This window comes from Sitodiplosis mosellana, unplaced genomic scaffold, assembly GCF_009176505.1.
Source record: "Sitodiplosis mosellana isolate CC-2019 unplaced genomic scaffold, AAFC_SMos_1.0 Smas_scaffold_12, whole genome shotgun sequence".
Classification (NCBI taxonomy): domain Eukaryota; kingdom Metazoa; phylum Arthropoda; class Insecta; order Diptera; family Cecidomyiidae; genus Sitodiplosis; species Sitodiplosis mosellana.
Genome location: NW_022595254.1, coordinates 1,213,892 through 1,235,687, shown reverse-complemented (window position 1 = coordinate 1,235,687; position 21,796 = coordinate 1,213,892). Strand labels below are relative to the sequence as shown.

Sequence of the window (21,796 nt, the reverse complement as noted above, 5' to 3'; positions counted from 1 at the left end):
GAACTGATTAGTCTTAAAGAAATTTTCGTTTCGAAGAAATCGTATCATTTCTCTCTCGTATCATTCAATGAATCAGTTTGTTTTTTTTTTCTTTTGTTTTTGTTTTTTCTTCTATGGAAGAAGTGAGCAACTAGTAGCTCAATTCGATTTCCCCGTCCGTATATGTCAAATATGTAAACACCGAATTAGGTTACGTGTATTTACACTAATACACACGCAGGCGAAACGTCAAACGAGAAGAATATCAGAACAGAAAATCAGTGAGTTGGTCACCGGAGAAAAAAAACATTTCAATTTTACTTGAACAAAGTATTAAAAACCAGCAATAATTTGAATGGAAATAATACGAAAAAACTAAAAACAAGATGATTTCAATACTGAACTATCTCGATTATTATTTCATGTGAGTACAAACGAACAAAATATGAAAAAAAACATTCTGTGTATTTCACAACATTGACTTTTGTTTTTCATCGATTCTTTTCTGTTTTGCAGTGCAAAAATACTTTTGCTTTGGGTTTTCATATTGGTTTTCAGTGTGATTGCTTCAGTTTATCTGCTTCGGCGTCACGTGTTGAACAAAAAGTTGAAATCTCGTGGTCAGCAGCAGGATGTCGTCCAGGTTGGAATTTTCCATCCGTACTGCAATGCTGGCGGAGGTGGTGAAAGAGTTTTGTGGTGTGCCATTCGAGCTCTCCAGCAGGAATATAACAGTAAAATCCGTATCAAAATCTATACCGGCGACACGAATGTGAGCGGCGAAGAGATACTGCAGAATGTACAGAAAGTGTTCAACATTAAGTTCGATGAGAGTGAAATTGATTTTATTTTCTTGCAAAAACGCTACTGGGTCGAAGCAGAACGATATCCACGCTTTACGCTGCTGTTTCAAAGCTTAGGTTCAATGGTCATGGGAATGGAAGCACTTTTCCAATATCAACCTGATGTTTTCATCGACACAATGGGCTATGCATTTACTTATCCACTGTTTCGGTACTTTGGAGAGTGCAAAGTTGGATCCTATACTCACTATCCAATTGTCAGTACGGATATGCTGAAACGTGTCAAGAATCGTGTGTTTGCGCATAATAACCAAAGCTATGTGACGAAAAACCCATTCTTGACCTGGCTCAAACTCACTTACTACCGCATCTTTGCAAAGGTACGAGACACTGCAATGTTTCGTTTTTGTTCTATTTTTAACCGTGTCGTTGTTTGTGTTAAAAATAAATCATTGCAATTCTGTTCATTTTTATTTAGATCTACGGCTGGGTTGGTCGTTCGGCTCTGACAGTAATGGTGAATTCATCGTGGACCGAAGGCCACATCTTGGATTTGTGGAATATGCCGTTTCAAACACATCGTGTCTATCCACCATGTGAAGTGTCACATCTGAAGAATTTGAAGCACATTGAATCAGATAAAATTATCATTCTGTCCGTCGGTCAATTTCGTCCAGAAAAAGACCATCCATTGCAATTGCAAGCAATGTATGAGCTGAGAACATTGCTTGAGAAGAATGAACCGCTTTGGGAAAAGGTTTGTCCCCCTGGAATAATCAATTCTCTTGTCAAATTGTCATAAGTTTATTCAATTTTAGGTGAAATTGGTGATAGTTGGTTCATGTCGTGGCAAAGACGATGAAGAGAGGAAGAAGAGCATGGAAGATTTAACTAAACACTTATCGCTGGAAAACACAGTAGAGATCAAAGCAAATATTCCGTACTCCGAATTGATTGAAAATTATCAAAAGGCTTCGATTGGCTTGCACACGATGTGGAATGAACATTTTGGCATTAGCGTTGTTGAGCTGATGGCCGCTGGTCTGGTCACCGTCGCAAACAGGTTTGTGATATTAATGGTGATGATAAATAGGAAACGTGGTCAATTTGTATGTTTAACTCATTTTCAACAGATCAGGGGGTCCGCTAATGGATATAATTGAAACATCCGAAGGCAGTCGAACTGGATTATTGGCCGTTGATGCGCTTGATTATGCCCATTGTATCGCAAACATACTGTACAACAGCAATGAGGAGAATGATACTATACGCATTGCTGCCAGGTTTGTTGTCCAAATATTCAATTTCAACAAATTGAAGTCTTATCGCATGATTATGACATTTTTCTTTTTACAGATCTTCATGCGATCGTTTCTCCGAGGAAGAATTCGAGAAAAACTTTTTGCGAGCTGTTACTCCACTCTTTGATGACTGAGCCCAAAGCATTTAATCCAAATACTAATTTATTTGCCGACATCGATTGCATTCGACATTTTTAAACACATTTCACCAGAAATAAAATCGTCTACAACGAAGTTTCCTATTATTTTCACTATAACTATAGTTTATTGAGAAAAAAATCCTCGTTTTTGTTAATTGTAAATACAATACGTATAGTATACGTTATGTTAGAAATATTGCTTGCGAAAATAAAATTGGAGAAAAAAAATTATTCAAAAATGTGAATTTTTGTACTGGAAAAAAATGAACTCTTTCTTACAATGACATTCCATGGCGCTAACAATGTATATATGTTTGTATAGTTGTTCAATTGTTCACTTGTCAAAACTGTCAAATTCAATGAAAACCGTTGTCAATTATGTTGCATGCTCTGAAATTGTAATTTTTGGACGAAATTAAAATGGATCCAAATAATAAAATAGAATGGAAAATAGTCACAATGGCAATAATTTAGAATCGGTATAAATATTGCAGAATGATTTTTTTGATTCGACACTGTTCAGTATCTCCTGTGCGAAAATGCGAAATATTTATGTATTTATACCTATAAGTGTAAGGATCATTTGAACAAAGGTTCAAATTTTGAAGAAAACGAAATGGGTAAATTGCTGAAAAGCTACATATATGTTATCACTATGAATTCACCCGTTTTATGTTTCAAGATGTTCATTTGCCAACACTTAAATGCTTCTCTTTAATAATGAGATTTGCACTATAGCAATAACCAATAATGTTCAACGACATCGCTTGGACAGTGTTATTGATTTCAATTTGCAGCCAAACTCTAAACTTACATACATTCCGTTCACCTTTGGCAAACTTGAAAGATTTGAGTGTTGTTGTTCTAAAGATAGCACCATACCATCGTGTGTTTTTGACTTAATAACCGAGAATAAACACTTGAAATCAATTACACTGACCGGAGTAAGCGATGGAATAAATAGATTATTTCAACTATGTTCTGTGTTGACAAATATTGAAGATTTGGACGTTGGTCTCCGTAAACCTATATAATTGGATAGTTTTGTGAAATCGAAAATTTCCAAAATAGAAAATCTAGGCTACTACACCAAACTGACATTAAATCCATGAACGGTGGAATTTTCTTTGAATTAATACACATTGTTTTTTCAACAACAAAAATGAAGAATAAATCTGTTCTTTTTCAATTTATTCAATATATATGTTTTTTATGAGACGAATTTATTGAAGAATATTTATTGTCGTTTCTTTTAAATATTCCACACCATTCTGGGATAACGAAAATTTGCATTTTTATTCATTCAATGCATCCAATGTTTTATATGGAAGAACTGAGCAACGAATAGCTCAATTTCAATTCTCCGTCGATATAGTTGAGCTATTCGTAAACACAGAACCAGATTTTGTTTCTTTTTTAGCTTTGTCGCTATATATTTCAAGAAACCAATTTCAATAAAATTCAAATTAACTTCAGATCTATGGCTAGGTTGGTCAATCAGATTTGATAGTAATGATGAATTTGTCATGAACTAGGAGATACATCGAATATCTGTAGAATGTTTGAACGCATCGAATCTACCTTCCATAAATTCAGAAGGTTCACATCTGGACAATTTGTTTTTTAAGTCGGACGCAATTACCATTTTGTTGATTGGCCAATTCCGCCCGGAAAAGGATCATATATTGGCCTGTTCAAGCGCAATACTGTACAGCTGTACACAGAAACCAAAATCATCATCAATTACAGTGTTTTCCTGTTATTTCCACTCATTTATTGAGAAAAAATCCTCGTTTTTTATTAATTGTAAATACGAATACAATAATTAGAAAAATATTGCTTGCGAAAATAAAATTAGAGAAAAAATATTATCCAAAAATTTAAAATACGATTCTACTGAAGACAGCTGTGTGTGTGCATTTGGATACAAGTCTTGAGTTTACATTTGGAATGCGATTAATAATAATTTAGTGTTCTTCTTTAAATAAATGGACTTCCTAAATATACACTTCACCTCATTTGGTTAGGCATAAAAAGGCCTTTTGATTGCTTAGAAAATTGTCTTGATTTACTTTCTTAAATACACTTGCTGATAATCCTGTCAATTTCGTGTCATTTTTAGAAAAAACCGTGTCCCGTTTTGTATGGAGCTTGGGCCATTTTGTACAGAGTTCTAATGCATATCATCTTAAAGGGTATTGTGTGTAGATAAATTATATATAGATACCCAACCCCTAAATTGTGAGGAAAGGGGTTAAAATTGGGAATATGTTGCCAACCCCAAAATACAGGTATCACTTCCCAGGGCCATAGCTCCCTAACTAAGGGAGGTAGGGCAATACTCCTGGGGTCAGAGTTGTAGTACTCATGAATACCTATCCAAAGGTATACATAATATTTCCATTTGTTCATAGTAAATGAAAAATACCGTTATATGAAAAAATGTTATTTTTTGGGTAAAAAAATCATATTATACCCATTTTATGGGGCTGGGGCAGGGGCTGGGGCAGGGGCTGGGGCAGGGGCTATCACTTGGGTATGTTCAACAAAGTTGTACAGCGTTCTAAGGAGAACAATATTGCTCCAAACTATTTTGCCCCATCTCCTTCAATAACGGGTCTACGGCCCTTTACTCTCATAAAATTTTAGCCTGGTACAAAGAGCGGTGTTCCTTTTTGTGTCGTACGATGTTTATCAATAAGACTTATACCGAGGAACAGTGGGGCGTAGTGAGTATGTCGATAATATCAAGGTTGACCTGCCCTACAGGGTGTAAACGGGATGTTATAGGGGTGAGTAATTTTTTCAATACCGACACATTGTTGGACAAGAAATAAACCATTTAGTGGATAACTATGTATGGACGAAGTGTTCAGGACGTTGCATAGTATCTTGGGTGAGGTCGCCCTCCACAGTTTGGCCCGAAAGAGGGCCAAAAAATGCACAAAATCACCAAAACAAACATATGAGGCATGTTTGACCCTTTTTTGGCCAAAGGGATGGAGGGCGACCTCACCCAAGATATTATGCAACGTCCTGAACACTTCGTCCATACATAGTTATCCACTAAATGGTTTATTTCTTGACCAACAATGTGTCGGTATTGAAAAAATTACTCACCCCTATAACATCCCGTTTACACCCTGTAGGGCAGGTCAACCTTGATATTATCGACATACTCACTACGCCCCACTGTTCCTCGGTATAAGTCTTATTGATAAACATCGTACGACACAAAAAGGAACACCGCCCTTTGTACCAGGCTAAAATTTTATGAGAGTAAAGGGCCGTAGACCCGTTATTGAAGGAGATGGGGCAAAAAAGTTTGGAGCAATATTATTCTCCTTAGAACGCTGTACAACTTTGTTGAACATACCCAAGTGATAGCCCTTGCCCCAGCCCCAGAAAATGGGTATAATATGATTTTTTTACCCAAAAAATAACATTTTTTCATATAACGGTATTTTTCATTTACTATGCACAAATGGAAATATTATGTATACCTTTGGATAGGTATTCATGAGTACTACTGGAAAGTGATACCTTTATTTTGGGGTTGGCAACATATTCCCAATTTTAACCCCTTTCCTCACAATTTAGGGGTTGGGTATCTATATATAATTTATCTACACACAATACCCTTTAAGATGATATGCATTAGAACTCTGTACAAAATGGCCCAAATGGGACACGGTTCTTTGCTTTCCCATTGGGAAGTCGGTTGTCCATAATAAGAAATTCGAATTTTTTTTAAATTTGTGCCTGATATGATTTTACAATGTTTGTCCAAAAAGGGTCAAATATTCTATTATAAATGCGTCTTAAAAATGGATAAGCTGCTTAAAACTACAATATTCAGTATACACTTAATTGGATATTAATCGATAGGAGATTCTTTGTTATAAATATGTGGGTATCATTTTAAATTATGCCAATCAACTTATAAATCTCAATTTCACTTTGTCGCATTACATTTTAATGGGCCGTATTGATGTAGGTCATTTCATCACCCCAATCAGCACCGGATAGTGGTTGTTTCGAACAGCACGCTTTTTGCAGTAAATAGGTGACATGCTTTTGTCGCAGCACACAAATATACAGAACAAGCGGCGCCTGAATTGCGCTGATCGCTAGATTTATATAAAACATGCCTTCGTATTCAATCCACGAAATAAGCGTTAGTACATATGAAACTGTTAGCAAAATTAACAGCAACGCAAACATAATAAAACTGAAATTGGAACAGAAATGTAGATAAGATAAAATGAACTTGTTTGGAAAAACTAGAAATGTTGTTTACTTGGACTTGAGCTTATGGTGAATTCGTCCGTAGGAAGCATTTAGACGATTGCTTAGATAATTTTGTGTGGAGACATAGAAATATATACTCAAGCCGATGACAATACAATTTGTGACAAAAAACACCAACAAACACAACACACCTGTTGATATGAGAATGGAAAAAATTGGAGAAAATTGATATTTTACGATAAAAAAAATGAATTCAGGTGAAATAAAATATCAATCAAGCACCTATTGTTTCATGTTCATCGACCAGGGAATTTTTCTTTGGTATGTTTATGTCGAGGAATAGATGGGCGAATGTACCCAGTGATGCCATACAAAGAGTTGAGCCCCATGCATAAAACGAGTACCAACAATACTTTTTGCCATCGGTGACCCGGAGAAACACGTTTCGTTGACGAAAAGTCTTCCAGATGAAGTAACCCAAACTGCTCAGCCAAAAGAACGTTGCCATTACACTCACTTCGGCTAGAATGTCTGCGGAATTGAATACAATAAGGAAAAAATATATCTCTTAATTTGTTGTACATGAATATAAGGCTATTGGCCCCATTTATTATCAAACTAAGTCAAAGGAAAAAGGAAAAAGTAATTACCCAAGATCAAGAAATTGAAATGGTTCCGGAACTCGGTAAAAATGCGCATAAGATTGGCTACTTGGCCGACGATAAGGCAACATGTTATCGTTGTGATAATATTCCCAACCAAATCTCTGTGAATTAAAAATGGGCATTTATTTTCTTCGTTTTGATATCATTTGATATAAATGAAATCATTTAAAGGGCTTTGTTTATTTATTTTTTTCTTTTTAAATAAGAAAATCTTTTAATATTCAGTTTTTCATTGTTTTCGAATTTGGAAATCCATATCGTTTGGAAACATGGATTTGTACGACTAACCTCAGTGACGGAACGACAAAATAGCAAATTCCAACGACCAAAAGGATTGTAATCGAAATGCCATGACACACGGGATTCACCACTTTTCTCAGCAAAAAATCCGTATCCTTCCAATTGCTCTCTTTTTCTGGTGAACAAACCATTGCGAATTCCGATGGATAGGTTATGCCCTTGGTTGCGACCGCCTGCAATCATTTTTAGATGTAACATTTTTCAATATTTTGCATGTAAATCGTTTGATTATTTGATTAATCAATTCAATCCGATTGTATTCACCGAACGCTATTCAGCGTTTGTTTTTGTTTAGTAAACATTTTGTACGCACCCTATCCATACAATATTGGCCTTGTGCGTAGTCGTACAGCATCGTTTCTTCCGACTTTTCAACATCACTATCGAATGCTGCGTTGTCGTCATCATCGGAATTTTGAATGTAGTGACGTAGTCTGCCATCAGGTAACAGCGCTAGGCGATCGCGACTCTAATGAATTTAATAAGTTTCATTGATCAAAAAGCACACTTAATTCATATTCATGAGCGTAAATAAAATACGAAACTTTAAGCATGACTCATTAAGTTTTTTTGCTAATCGGGCAAAAAACTGGCATTGAAAGTGGAAACAAATTTGGTATTTAAAGCACTACTAAAGGAAAATTGGTGTTTTTACCGTTGGATAGTAATAAATGGGCCACATTTGTTTTTGGCTGCATTGTGGTATACCGACAGCAAACCAAAATCCAGGCACTTGAGCATTTGCCTTTCCATCAAACCCGGTAAATATCGGAGACCACACTTCTAAACATGAACAACAACAACGAAACAACATTACTTGTAATTAGACATTCCGACGGGAAATACTCATTTCATTACAAAATTGAATTGGTTTTTCTTTGTTCGATTAAAACACTCATATGAAAAAATTGATGGCATTTTATTCATACCTTGATTCGATTCATTCGCATTCGCACACCTTAAATCTACGAGAATCTCATTTGGTTCACAACACTTATTAACACGAACCGATCCATTATTGTAATCGGAGCGGAAAGATCGACAGTTACGGCACAACACCAATAGAACGATCAACAAAATCGTCGTCAACTTATAGTAAAACATTCTGCTGCTAACGTGATTTTTAGCATAATATCAAGTGAAAATGCGGCAAGCTCATGGAAGTTTTGTTATAAATATAACCAGCCGTATTGAGATTGTCGGCTATAGACACACTTTAGCTTTTGTACACCGCGATCAATAAATACAAAACCTAAACGCGAATCTACAAGTCAATAAAATGCAACAACGTATTGTAACGCAATACCAATATTTGTAAAATAAAAATAAACACTATAAAACACAAACAAAATTCTAGCGAATCGGAAAAAAGTCGTCAAAAAAAGTAATAAATCGATTGCTATAGCTTGGTGTTCGCATTGAGAATACACAAAACAAGCAATATAGGCAATGCGTGATGTATGTGAATCTATGTATATTGAACTGAGACTGTGATGACATTTGCTATGTTTGGTTTGCATGAACGCCGATATACTCTCTCCGAAACTGAATATAACCTGCAAATATAGTGGCAGAACAAAAATATCAAAACATGGAATGAAAAATAAAAAACATTATGGAAAATATTGATTGGATTTTCAATTGAAATGTGCTTTGTTTATATAAAAATCGATTCAATGGAATAAATACCAATTGAAACCAAAAACAAAATACAAAACGAAATACACTTGAACGCATTTCAAGTTTGTACGGTGAACGCACCCATTCGGTTCGGTTTTCAATGTCACATCGATTGCATGAATTCTGTCGTTTCATAAAACGTCACATTTTATTCAACAGCATTATTTTGTTTCAAACGGCACGCCGTAGTTTTTATTCACACTAAAATTTTAAAAAAATCTGCACAGAAAATCCAACAAATTGCATTTGACTCCATCATAATCGGCGAATAGTTGAAGTCAATAAAGAGTTTACCGTTTTAAAACACAAGAGGAGAACAAAAAAATTTTGGTGACGAAAAAAAATACGATGGCAAAACGGCGACCCGATCAACAGTTAACACAGAATAATTGGGATGAAGAGCTTGAGAGAGACGAAGTCGGTCAATTTCAGAAGGCCGACGAAAGTGAAATGAAACAACGTGTGATTCGTGTGGCAAAGCGACGTATTCGTTCGGACGAAACGGATGGCAATGAATCGAGCGCAAAACCGGTGTCAGTATTTTCTGGTTTCTCATTGCTTTCAAATAAATCATCGACACTCGGTAGCGATGCAGCACCATCCAAACCGATGTTCAGTTTTGGTAGTAGTTTTTCATCGCAACCACCGGCGGCCAGTGCTCCATTCAGTGCATCTTCAAGCGTTACAACACCATCGTTTGGTGGTCAACTGAAAGTCGATGATAGCAAATCGTCGGAATTCGTAACGAAACTCAAGGAATTGAACGATGCGGTGTTGAGCTGCATCAAAGGTCACATTGAAAGTGGCCAAGCGTGCATTCTTACGCCAATTTTCAAGGATTACGAGAAATACGTGAAAGAGTTGGAAGGCAAGAACAAAAATGCTACAGCAGAATCGCCGGCCAAAACAAATCATGCAAACAGTACAGCCAGCACAGCTCCAACGGCATCGTTTTCGTTTTCATTCAACGTGCCCAAACCCACAACGACCGCTGATGCAGAAAGTACGACCGCCAGCATCGCTGCATCTTCAATTGTTGTGGCGCCAACGCAAAGCTCATCGGCCACTCCAATGTTTTCGTTTGGTAAGCCATCAACCACATTTGGCACGGGATCGTCTGGTTTCTCATTTTCGAGCGCAATTCAAACAACGAAACCGGCTGAGAGTGACAAGAAAACGGACGGCGGTACAAATGGCAACACAGAAAATGCCGAAGACGAAGATGATGAGCCACCGAAGGTGGAGTACAAGCCAGTCGTTGAAGATGAAAGCTTCTATTCGAAGCGATGCAAGGTGTTTGTTAAGGATGCCGGTGATTACAAGGATCGTGGCACTGGTACATTGTATCTAAAGAATGTGAAGGACGATAAGGTGCAGCTGATTGTTCGTGCCGATACGAATTTGGGCAACATTTTACTTAATATTCTACTGTCATCAGCCAGTCCCGCCAAACAACTCAAAAATAACGTCGTACTCGTGTGTATACCAACACCAGAATCCGAACCCAAACCCAAGTCTGTCTTGATTCGTGTCAAAACCCAAGATGATGCCAAGGAATTACTCGAAGAAATTGAAAAACATCAATAATTGAAATGGAAAAAAAACAACAAAACAAACAGAAAAATGATCGTTGTTACAAAAATCCTCATACCATTTTCATTAGATTTTTTCCTCTTTTAAACTGAGTTTTGATGAAAAACACAAATTACGTTCTTGTTAAATGAAATAAAAATAAATGAAGAAAAAAAAATCCACATTGAAATAAAAACTCAAGTCAAGAATAGTTTACTGCAAATCTTAATTCTTTATTTTATTCGCTTAAATGCACATTAGTCGAAATTGAGCGGTGAGTTTGGCCATTGTACAAAAACAAAGTAAGTAAATCTCGGTGAATGTAAGGTAACTATATAAATAACGTGTAATTGTGTTTTACTATGATGCTTAACGTTAACTACTTGGATGAACTGAATTTATCCCAGAGACGTTTTCCTGCCGTTACAAATGAGTGCAGAATATTCGCCATTTTTCAATTTGTCGATATGAATTGACCCTGTGAACGCAATATACTGCTTTCGGATCGAACGTATTCGTCACATATTTTATCCATATCCAAATCTGCATTCAGCACTAACACCTGAAATACGCAAAAACAAAGCAATCGAATGAGAAAAGCATGAGTCATGAAATATACAGTGGATTGATGTTTTCAAACTTCGTTCACTACTGCGCCGATTACAAAGTAAAAGAATTCACAAAAATGCGTTTGGAAAAAGTGAAATGGAATTTTACCGGAGCTGGACGATGTTTGCGTCCGTGCATGAGCCAATCTTCGTGTAAATCGTGTAATTGTTTCAAGTAATCCAAACTAACAGAATCTTCTTCTGAGCGTCCGCGTGCCTTCATTCTTTCGTACACAACTTCGGGCGTCGTTCGTAAATACACTAGCAGCAAAAAAAAACGGAGGTCATCAAACCATCATTACAATTCGAAATTTGTGCAAAATTATTTTAATGATATGACCAACACCAAATGATTATTTCCACCCGCATTCATTCCAAAAATGATTACCTATTAAATCGGCTTGAATGTGAATATTCTCGTTGATATAATTATACCATTCTTGCATGATATTGTACATTCCCTTGTGAAGTGTGTTGTTTGCCAACATCGCCTCGACGAAGCAGTGTCTATGGAATGTAAAATTGATTGAAAATCGAGTAATTAAAACACTTTAGCTTCGCGTGCACAATTAAGAAGTAGCAAATATGCGCTTACCTTGCACTATACAGTGAGCGTTCCATCAGTTTAACACGTTTGCTTGTGTATTCCGTGTGCGTTTGCAACATCGTCAGCGTCACATATGTTTGGAATGGAAAGGCCCACTTGTGACTTTCTTTATACATCAGTTCCTGTGGATAAACAAACAAAAATAGCAAATGATAAATAAAAAGTGTAAATAAATCCCAAATGGAATGTGAATTCATTCTAATCACGATTGCAATGAGTCATCGATTGCACATGGGGCCACATTTATTTCGTGCCTAATTCAAGCGACGCGTCATTTTTATTAAATTTGGCGCGAAAGAAAATTAATTGGCCTATTTTGTGACGATGCTAGTGAAAGTAATGTTAGGAAAATTAAATTATTTACAAAGAGATTGATGCCTTGAACATTACGCCATTTTTCAACGGGTTCGGTGTACAGACGAACATCATCGTATTTCTTGAAATGATTGAGAAATGTGGTTTTGCCTGCTCCGATATTTCCTTCAATAAATACCGTAAATGGTGCTTTGCGTGGCGACGATAAACTCGGAATGGATGTTTTCAATACTTTCGACATTTTTACAACAATTCTTTTTCTTAATATTTATTTTTCTATTCCAGAACACTGGTCGTTACAAATGGGAAAATTTTATTTCACAATACACTATAAGAAAATTCCGCTCACACACAACACGATGTATTTGACATAGAATACAATGAAAACACCATCCGAACGTTTGCTAAGTCGTCAATCATACGCAATGATGAAATTGCGCCGTTTTTGACGTTTCAAGTTTATGTTTGTTGTTTTTCGTTCGGTTGGAGTGCGTTCGCAGTGTGTGCGTTCGTCTGTGTGTGTATTTCGGTTTCGAACTTCGAATTTCGATGATGTTCTAGTATATTAAAACAATTTTGAATTTACTAACGTTCAAAAGGGTTGAACAATTTAATCAAATAAACGATAGGATTGAACCGGACGATTGAATTGTGATTGAACTCATCGCAGTGATAGATAAACTTGTAAATATCATTCGACAAATTGGAAAATGAAAAATGAAATTCAGACCCGAATGAAAATAAATCGAAAAGTATTCAAAGAGGGATGGAGAGCGAGAAAGAGAGAGAATCCCATCAAGTTTCAATTCATCGTGCATATTGAATTGGATGTTTGGTTTATTTGATCAAATAAACTCTATCTGTTCGGCTTAAAAAGTTAGAAATATTGTCGCTGGACCGGAAAGTCCATGCTCACACACACACACACATACAGAACATTGTTGTCATAAATCCGTCTCGGAATGAACATGTGCAATTTATTTTTATTTTTATTTTTATATGCAAACAATTTTCCATCGCTTTTAAATTTTGGAATCGGGTCGATTGGCACCGTGCGGCCAAACTTGCTGCTGTGTGACCACATCGCACACATGTCGTGTGTCTGACCAACGAAAATATTTACAAATAGAAACGATAAATTGCCATAAAATTGATAGAGATAGAGATAGACATAGAGAGAAACAGATGAATACCGACGAACCAAAGTAAATGTAAAGTAGTACGCAAGGCATGGAGGCAATTTCATTTGCTCGCACAATACACACACACGCACACACAAAAGTTGGTACCGAACAAACAAATCGTGTTAAAAACTTTAGGGAAATTTTTTTTATGGCTAAACCTTTTTTACCATGTAATATCCATAAAATGAAGACACGAGTTGAGAACAAGTATGTTGATTATATGTTCTTCGTTTCTCCCCACGTTGCGACGATGAGTGAGTTTTGTTATTTGTGAAATGTGTCAGCCTTCGAGCGGGCTCTTGCTTAAGTACCTTGTCGTATATAAATAAATGAGTCGATGAGCATTGGTGTGCGCTCGTTTGGACCGACAGCCCACCGCGCGCGCCTCCGCTGTCATATAAACATGAAAATTTGCTCACATTATCATTATTATTGGCATATTTTGAATTGCTTCGCCCATTAAATTACAATTTGCTCGTTTTCCATTCGATTCAATATCACTCAATCGATGAATATTTCATAACAACAACGAACTCTCGAGCATTAAAGGTTTTTATCATCGATCGTCTATTTTTCCGATAGTCTAACATGAAGCACATGACTATGTGCCATCTCTATCGCATCGAAACTAGTTTTTTCTAGTCTATCAATGAATGGCCCGACCGACCGATAAATGGTGCATACACATACACACCGTGTAGGCTGGTGGAGATGATGAACAAGGAAGGTTCCAAAAGCATGCGACACAAAGAACTTCGAACGAAACTGGCTGATTAAATTGGAAACGAATATTGTTGTATGCCGTTCGCATTGCTATGGCATTGATGAAATCAATCGAGTTGAGATATCATCGATACGGTAGTCGCACAATGGTACTGCTGCTTTTGGCTGCTCGCAAGTTGTTCGCAGTACGCTGTACAGCTGGAGAGCTTTCTTGTTTTCGCACTCGCATTCGCAATGTGAGCGAACATGTATGACCATGGAAGGACATGCGCAAAACGCATATAATCCGTTACCGAAAACCGAACCACCGTTAGCCGTTCCCCTGATATATTTTTTTTTCTTCTTCCTCTTTCAGTTCTTTCCTATGCTCGTTCTTTGGGTCTCTCGCTCTGTGTGAATGTATTTGGCGAAAAATAGGAAAAAAATGCTTGTGCTGTTGTTCGCTTAGCGTTCGTTTCTTGGCAATTTTTCGGGCTCTTGAGCTTTGATTAACTCGTCTCTATTGCGAGCCACATCGCACACCATAAGTACGTATAACTTGAGAATTTGGCACCAAACGCGCAACGAGCACAACGAGTGTCAGTGCATGTTGTAAGTGTTGTTTCGCCGAAATAAAAGAAAAGAAAAAAAACGAAAAAAAGCAAGAATTTTCTCTTGTTCCAATAAATAGTGTGTATGGTGTGTGTGTTATTTGTTCCATCCCTTTAACATCATCGTCAACATTTTTCCATTCAATTGGCTCAAGCCAGAAATATATACCTACATCAAAATTCGTAGAAGAGAACCGAAAAAAGAAGGTTTAAGTTTTTACCAAGAAAAAAAATTCAAAATAATCAGACGGGAAATAATTGGTGGTGTGTGTTCCATAAAATCGCATTTAAACTTATTATCGTAATTATCATTGTAATTTTAGGTTTTATTCACGCTCCCCGCGCGCGTCGCGCTATTCCGACGTTGAATTGCTTGCGATAAATCTGTAATTTTGTTGCTCACAGTGTGCTTTGATTTTGGTTACATGTGTTTTTATGTGCTGTGTGCGACCCAATGATTAGCAACTGGAAAATATTATAAAAAGCAGCGATTTTCATTTTTTGTAATCGCTTTGTTTTCAAATCAAGGCAAATTTAGCACGAACAACGGAAACATTCAATGAAAAGGAAAATAACAGCAGCAACAGAAGTAGCAGCAGCAGCACCACCACCACCATAACCAGCGAAAAGTCTATACACAAACACGTTAGCCCGATCTGAGAGACGAAAAACAAGGGTAAAATAGAAAAGCGAACGGCGTAAATAGGTCTTTGGCATGTGAGATTTAACGGTACAACGTGCGTGAACGTGTGCACTTGAATTCAATTTGCATAACAATGAATTTATGCCCCAGAAATTTTCTTTTACTTTGGGCACATATTCGATGTGTCGCTGTTGCTAATTTACCCCATTCGAAAAGCAATTCATTTCACGTAGGAAGCGAAAAATCCACTCAATCGAAGAAAATGTTAAACGATTTTCTCTCGCGAATATTTTTGCTGGTGTTTTGGTAAAGTGTTTCATATAAAACGGTGGCATCGCTCGGCGAATGAAAAGTGTGTTCTCGCCTTTTGTTATATCCTTGTTTCGCATAGAGCGCTTTTATATCGTTCAACTAAAATTTCATGATTCATTTTGTTTTCGGAACACGAGAGAAAGGTAGAGTGTGGGAAGGTGAGTGAGAGTGAGAGTGAGAGCGATAGAGAGAAAATATTCATAAAAAACACGGCATTAGACTAATCGCTTTTCATCTTTGTAAATGAGAAATTGAATACTTTTTTCGAGAGTGCTATATGCTTTGTCAGCCCATCACAATTTTCATCCTTTTGTTTCGGATAAACGTGGATCGAACAAAAGTAGCAAATACCAAAGGCAACAAACGACCGTAGCAAAAAACAAAGTATAGCGAAAGAGAAGAGTAGAGAAAGAAAAACGGATGACAACGTCTGCAATGGAATAGTGAAACGAGAACGTTTCGAATCGTATATGAGCGAGTAAGCGAGTGAAATAGAGCTCGGGGCATCGAGCTTTGTGTATTGAGCATCTCCTCCGCAAATGTGTGGCGTGATAAGCTAAATGTAAATTCGAGGCTGAAAGGTTGTGTTTGCTGATAGTCTGCGGATGTTGCTGCTATCGCGTGCACCGGGCTCTATGTATACCATTTTACAATTGTGTGTGCTGCGAAAGTTTCATGCGGATATTTTCTCTCTCTCTCTCTCTCTTTCTCTTGTTCTCTCTCGTTCGCTCGCACTCCATGTGTGTATGTATATGTGCATGCATGGCATAAATGCCAAAGGCTGCTGCTGCTGGCAGCCTCTTGATATGTGTGGGTTAAAATGTTGGTTCAATGTTACACATTTCTAGCGACTTTGTCTCGTGCGAGTGGCGAATTTCTAGTTCATACTGGTTTTCTTTTTCCATCTTTTCTCTCGCCCCAAGTTACACACGCTTTTCCACATTGTGCTAAAAACTTTGCTGCATACACCACAAACACAACGGCAGCGACGCGCTTAATGGTACCTACACATATCCGCAGCCACTTAGTCTGGGACATTGTGCGAGCATCCGAAGGGAAAAACGCCCATCTGCCGCTTCTACTACTATTGCTGCTGTTAGCCTTTCCACTACACACAACACAAACTAAATTGAACGCAAATGCTCGTTTCGGCCCTTCATTCGTTCGTTCATTTGTTCGCTCGTCCACCCGATCGCTGGCTGGCTTTTTTTCATAAATTCGCAATGATGATGCTGCTGTCGTTCTGATGAAAAGCAAATTGATGATGCATCAAAGCACGAACGTTGAATACAAATAAATTAAATCTCGACTCTCGCGTTTCTTTCTCTCTCTCCATCTACCACTCATTCACCAGCCATCGCGGCCGTGTTTCGATCACACAACACAAAATCCAAGTGGGCATACATTGAACGTTATCTAAATGCAAATGATAGTGCTGGCAATTTAACTCATTATTATTTATTGTTTATTTGTTGAATGCCAACAACAAAGAAATACACTTATGTTACCTTTTTCTTCCCACGTAATCGTTTCGTCTCATTTCGCGCTGTGCGTACAGTGTGCACATAGTGTGCTTGTTCGTCGACGCCACTTTGTTTTGCAGCCGCAAGGCGCAATCACATTTGGAATCGGGGTAGAATCGCAAAAAAGCCATAACACACAGTGGCAAACAATAAAGTCCAAGTTTAAAATAACAGGTAACATTTTGTGAAAAACGCTGATACGTGAGGGAGGTAGAGATTTTATGACGCAGCGCATTTTCCAGAACGTGTGCGTACTTTCAAATCCGTCTAACAATCACACGAACACAATCTCTCTCTCACTCTCGCTCGATGTATGTATCTCTCATTGCGAGATTTACACACCAACCGTGAACTGATTCATTGAATGCGAATGAATGGAACTTCTGTTTTGCAGCAGTAGCACGTTGTGCTCCTTCAACTGGATAATTCGAAATGTTTTTTGAATGGAAAAATGATGAAGCGCAATTGAATTATCGGAGATTTGAATGCGTGCGCTTTTGTGTTTGTATCGGGGTTCGGAGAGGATTGGGGGTTGGATATTGTTGCTTGACGAGGCCATCGAACTGTGTGCCTCAAAACAAGTGGATTACTTGAAAATTGCGTTGCAAATTTCAAATGCTATCGATACCAAAACCATATATTTGCGTAAACAGTAATTGGTTTCATTATAGCAATTTTCATGTAATTCCACGAACATTGGAATTTCTGCTGTAACTGCTGCTGCTACTGCGGCTGTGGAATTGGCAAACCGAAGAATTTCGCTGGCATGAAGGGATAAAATTTATGGCCAATGCGAAAACCAGAACCGCCCAATTGGGAAAATGTGCTAAAATATTGTACAATTTGTACATATACTGTGTACACTTCGTGTCTCATTGAATAAAATATTACAAAGTGTACAGTGTACACATCCTTCTATGAAATTAGTGTATAATTTGTACATTATAACTTTTCATATATTTAGGCGATTTGTACACAGATTATGTAAAAAAGGTGCATTTCAAATATATTGATTTTTCAAGGCCCGATTTTCAGTTGAAATATCTACAAACAAAGAAGGCATCACAAAAAATGATTAATTTCTTCAAATGAATAGCACTAAAAGACGTTTTTTTGAAGCATGAAAATAACATTCTATTTTTCTTTGATTTGGTCGAGATATCGTTCAAATTCTTCTAATTTAATCCCTGCGTGTTTGCCTTTCGGCGAACGATTGCCTTTCGGCGAACAATTGCTTTTCAAAGCCTTGATGAAATGTCGCAAATGAGTTCGAAGGCTGTTGTGTCTCATTGCTTTGTTACAATATTTGCATTGTTTTTTCTTCGCGACTAGTAATCCGTTTTTACGGCGCACCTTGCATGTCTCGGCTCGATGGTTGGACAATGTGTACTTTCGGTCACACTTATATTTCAATACCGAATTCTTCGGAATCTTTTTCGAAAAATAATTACGCTCTGTGGATATTTCAGCCGCGGTGTGTGCTATTGTTGCATCGTCATCAGTTTCAAGCGGCTGTAATTCCAATGCTTCATCATCTCTCTTTGCAGTATCACCAACCTCAAGTGGTTGTAGTTTGATTTCCTCGTTCTCCATCGTTGCAGTGTCATCAGCCTTCAGTGGTTGTACTTCGATTGGTTTATCTTCCAGCAATAAACACAGATCTGTTTCTCAATACAACATCGACACAAATATTAAAAATAAATGTATTTAACCAAAGTCTTTCAAAACTGATGGCGGCGGTGGTGGAACGAATTTCAACACCCGAATTTTTCTGATGTCTTCTTTTCGCGTTCACCAATATGGGAAAACAAAAACACACGCACGCATACACATAGAGCAGTTATTATATTTTTCGGTACTGTGAGCGATCGCACTGTTCGTTGTTCATCAATGCATCGCATTATTTCCATCATCAATTGATTTAATTCCACATTTTCTCTTTCTATTCTTTTTGCTCTGAATTTCAATTCTAGGGATCTCATCTCAGTATGAATTCGTAATAACGATAACGGAACGTAACCTACGCCAAAAACGCAAATGTTGAACACCGAAACATAGGTAATAAGTGTAGTGTTAAACCACCAAACCAAACAACAACAACAAAAAATAATAATAGAATTGCTGTGATATCATTATAAAAAGTCGTCTAAATAGAGATTTACACAGAATTTTGTATAAATACGAGAAACAAAAAAAAAAACATACACACGTACAAGCTGCATACGACATCAGAAGGCATTTGACGAATAATAATATCCAAGGCGAATGAAAGCACACGGTGAGCGCACGCCAAGGAAGTCGAGCGAAAAAAAAGGTAGAAAAAGTAAACAGTAAACAACGCACCGGGGCGAAATATCATAGCGCGCAGAAACAGAAAGAAACCACCAGGACAGCTGAACGGGAAGGGAAACAACAGCGAAATAATAAACCATAATAACACATTCGCTAAAGCTCAAAGACAATAAACGCAGCACGAGCATAGATTCACGTTAAAATTTAAAAAGCACCGTCGTCGTCGTCGCCGTCGTCGTTGTTGCTATCGTCGTTTCTGTTGTCGCTGTTGTTGTTGTTACACAGTCGAGCCGCCCAGCAACTCTCGGAAGAGAGGAATAAGAGACCATAAAACACATCGAACGAAATGGGCAAGAAAAACTCGAAGCTAAAGCAAGATACGATCGACAGATTGACAACTGATACCTACTGTAAGTACACTTGCATTGATGGATTCATTTAGCGTAGAGACTGTAAAAAAAATTTATAAGCGAACTTTCCATGTTTTCCTTCCACCACTTTCTCGTGTGTTATCGTTTTCTCTCTCTCTCTCACTCTAACAATTTCGTTGATTCTGCAGTTTTTTCTGTTCTCTTTTTTGTTCTTCGCCATCCCAGAGTTTCTTTTTTGTTGATTCGATTGAACATGATTACCGCTATATATATAGTGATGTGTGTGTTGCCATTTAGATATGGTGTTTCCATTCGTTATGAACAATTTTACTACATGTATCCTTCCACACCGTGTTATATACTCTAAGAAGAAAAAAACACATATGTTGCCATTTATAAAACCGTATTCATCCTAGTTGAATGTTGTACAAAGTGAATAACCATGCTTTATCAGCTCTGTCTCTCACACCACTGCCACCGATACCACAGCAGCAACAGCAGTAGCAGCAGCAGCAGCAGAAGAGGATAAAGGAATAACACTAATTTAATTTAATTTTCGTTCCTCAATTTATATTCATCCTTTTGATTACATACACACCATACCGCACATTATTCAATTTTCCGTGGTTCTCGTGTTACTGTCATTCCATACGACAGTCGTGCAGCTCCAGTTTTTTCTCGGTATTTTATGAATATCAGCATAATCTCCCTATCTCTCTCTCTCTCAGCGAATAAATTTTTTTTTCTTTCCATATTTTCAATATTCCGTCACACACTATCGTTTTTTCTATTTTTACGCTTCAAATGTTTTTTTGTTATTGTTATATATTGACATTTGTCTCGCCATCGCGACGAAATTCGATCAAATGAATGAATTCGTTTATTGAAAATAAAACGAATTGTGCAAATTCATGTAAATTTGATTAATTTTACCGCATTGACATCACTATGTATGTATAGTATACACGCATACACAGCAGAGAAAAAAAAAGATGAATAATAACAACATCAAGCTTTTTGTCCCGTTTAATAACTCGTTCAAACACATTCTATACATATTGAAAGAACGATTGAATTTTTAATCTAGTTGTTTGCTTCCAATTTTATTCATTCTCTCTCTCCTGCTCTCAATGCCTCTCCATTTTTATATATATATATTTATACAATGCCATTTCTGAATTTCGTACTTTTCCAATGATTATTATAAATGTGTATATTATTTCCCGATTTTCAGTCACAGAAAAAGAAATAAGACAATGGTAAGTAATTCGAATGGAATCTCATGGAAATTGATTTCACCACATTTAGAATATAGCAACATGAGTACACAGAGAAACGAACACCATCTACATATACATAGATAAAACGAAATATAGATTTCTTAGACAGATAAACTTAATAAATTAGAGTGAAAATCGAATATTTGTACAGCAAATGAAAATCGTGTTTAAGCCAAAATCATGATGCAGAAGCGCTGATTCAATGCGACGGAATTCAGTGCGTTCTGTATTCCTTACCCCCATAAAAAAAGTCACAAATGCCGAAATAAAACTATAAATAGACGCCTTTAGTAAGGCTGTGTGTTTGTGTCTTTCGTTTGGGAGTTAGGCAATTTTCAATACGATTTTTATCGATGAATTATTTAGCGTAGCAGAGAGGAGCGGGACCGAAGCGAATCTGTATTCGAATCGAAAAAGCACCAAAACCTGCTTATGGTTTCTGAAGCGCACAGAGGGATTGCTGGCGCGCAAAACCATAATTCATGCACGTCAATGTGCCAAACCGCATATCCATTTGGAATCCGATTCACTTGGCTCTTGACTCTCTCCCTCGTTCTCTCTATCAAACTCAAACCCAAGATTTGTAAATAGTTATTTGATTCAATCTTTAGTTGCTTCTGTTTGGGCGTTAATTCAGATTGACATTTTACGAAGCGA

The 21,796-nt window shown here is 37.2% G+C and overlaps 5 protein-coding genes across 10 annotated transcripts in view; 3 read left to right on the top strand and 2 right to left on the bottom strand.

The window, feature by feature from the left end:
* Positions 1-187: 187 nt before the first annotated feature.
* Positions 188-2,462, top strand: LOC129567654 (GDP-Man:Man(3)GlcNAc(2)-PP-Dol alpha-1,2-mannosyltransferase). Its single transcript, XM_055444762.1, has 6 exons — positions 188-403; positions 496-1,162; positions 1,261-1,539; positions 1,601-1,845; positions 1,916-2,065; positions 2,139-2,462. The coding sequence occupies exons 1-6, from the start codon at positions 366-368 to the stop codon at positions 2,215-2,217; spliced, it is 1,458 nt and encodes a 485-aa protein (XP_055300737.1). The 5' UTR covers positions 188-365; the 3' UTR covers positions 2,218-2,462.
* A 1,507-nt stretch (positions 2,463-3,969) lies between these two features.
* Positions 3,970-8,990, bottom strand: LOC129567818 (probable G-protein coupled receptor Mth-like 5). 2 transcript variants are annotated; one of them, XR_008687886.1, is made up of 9 exons: positions 8,369-8,990; positions 8,095-8,222; positions 7,753-7,908; positions 7,428-7,612; positions 7,125-7,240; positions 6,757-7,005; positions 6,524-6,665; positions 5,863-6,454; positions 3,970-4,457 (listed from the first exon to the last, which is right to left on the bottom strand). XR_008687886.1 is itself a non-coding variant. In XM_055445169.1 (8 exons), the coding sequence occupies exons 1-8, from the start codon at positions 8,541-8,543 to the stop codon at positions 6,199-6,201; spliced, it is 1,407 nt and encodes a 468-aa protein (XP_055301144.1). In that variant the 5' UTR covers positions 8,544-8,990; the 3' UTR covers positions 5,464-6,198. The 2 variants fall into 2 exon arrangements, 1 of the variants encoding a protein (XP_055301144.1); XM_055445169.1 differs by lacking the exon at positions 3,970-4,457 and having other exon boundaries at positions 5,464-6,454.
* A 221-nt stretch (positions 8,991-9,211) lies between these two features.
* On the top strand, positions 9,212-10,914 carry LOC129567819 (nuclear pore complex protein Nup50). Its single transcript, XM_055445171.1, has one exon. It carries the CDS (start codon positions 9,468-9,470, stop codon positions 10,704-10,706), a length of 1,239 nt encoding a protein of 412 aa, XP_055301146.1. The 5' UTR covers positions 9,212-9,467; the 3' UTR covers positions 10,707-10,914.
* Positions 10,901-12,652, bottom strand: LOC129567821 (deoxynucleoside kinase-like). Its single transcript, XM_055445173.1, has 5 exons — positions 12,271-12,652; positions 11,895-12,028; positions 11,688-11,806; positions 11,409-11,560; positions 10,901-11,253 (listed from the first exon to the last, which is right to left on the bottom strand). The coding sequence occupies exons 1-5, from the start codon at positions 12,460-12,462 to the stop codon at positions 11,146-11,148; spliced, it is 705 nt and encodes a 234-aa protein (XP_055301148.1). The 5' UTR covers positions 12,463-12,652; the 3' UTR covers positions 10,901-11,145.
* A 1,912-nt stretch (positions 12,653-14,564) lies between these two features.
* LOC129567823 (frequenin-1) overlaps positions 14,565-21,796 on the top strand; it is a 14,800-nt gene continuing 7,568 nt past the window's right edge. Inside the window, exons 1-3 of one of the 5 annotated variants that reach the window (XM_055445178.1) lie at positions 14,565-14,719; positions 19,170-19,898; positions 21,094-21,118. In XM_055445178.1, coding sequence (XP_055301153.1) covers positions 19,835-19,898; positions 21,094-21,118 — 89 coding nt within the window. In that variant the 5' untranslated portion in view covers positions 14,565-14,719; positions 19,170-19,834. The other 4 variants (XM_055445174.1, XM_055445176.1, XM_055445175.1 and 1 more) reach the window with 4 other exon arrangements.

Bases quoted from the DNA above. Each gene is read 5' to 3' on its own strand.
- LOC129567654 (XM_055444762.1), top strand. From the start codon at position 366: ATGATTTCAATACTGAACTATCTCGATTATTATTTCAT. The intron at 1,846-1,915 runs GTTTGTGATATT...CATTTTCAACAG, and splicing joins CTGGTCACCGTCGCAAACAG to ATCAGGGGGTCCGCTAATGG. The intron at 2,066-2,138 runs GTTTGTTGTCCA...TTCTTTTTACAG, and splicing joins ACTATACGCATTGCTGCCAG to ATCTTCATGCGATCGTTTCT.
- LOC129567818 (XM_055445169.1), bottom strand. From the start codon at position 8,543: ATGTTTTACTATAAGTTGACGACGATTTTGTTGATCGTTCTATTGGTG. The intron at 7,006-7,124 runs GTAATTACTTTT...TCAATTCCGCAG, and splicing joins TTTCAATTTCTTGATCTTGG to ACATTCTAGCCGAAGTGAGT. The intron at 6,666-6,756 runs GTGCTTGATTGA...TCATATCAACAG, and splicing joins CGATGAACATGAAACAATAG to GTGTGTTGTGTTTGTTGGTG.
- LOC129567819 (XM_055445171.1), top strand. From the start codon at position 9,468: ATGGCAAAACGGCGACCCGATCAACAGTTAACACAGAATAATTGGGAT.
- LOC129567821 (XM_055445173.1), bottom strand. From the start codon at position 12,462: ATGTCGAAAGTATTGAAAACATCCATTCCGAGTTTATCGTCGCCACGC. The intron at 11,561-11,687 runs GTAATCATTTTT...TTTTGCTGCTAG, and splicing joins CATTCAAGCCGATTTAATAG to TGTATTTACGAACGACGCCC. The intron at 11,254-11,408 runs GTAAAATTCCAT...TGCGTATTTCAG, and splicing joins GCAAACATCGTCCAGCTCCG to GTGTTAGTGCTGAATGCAGA.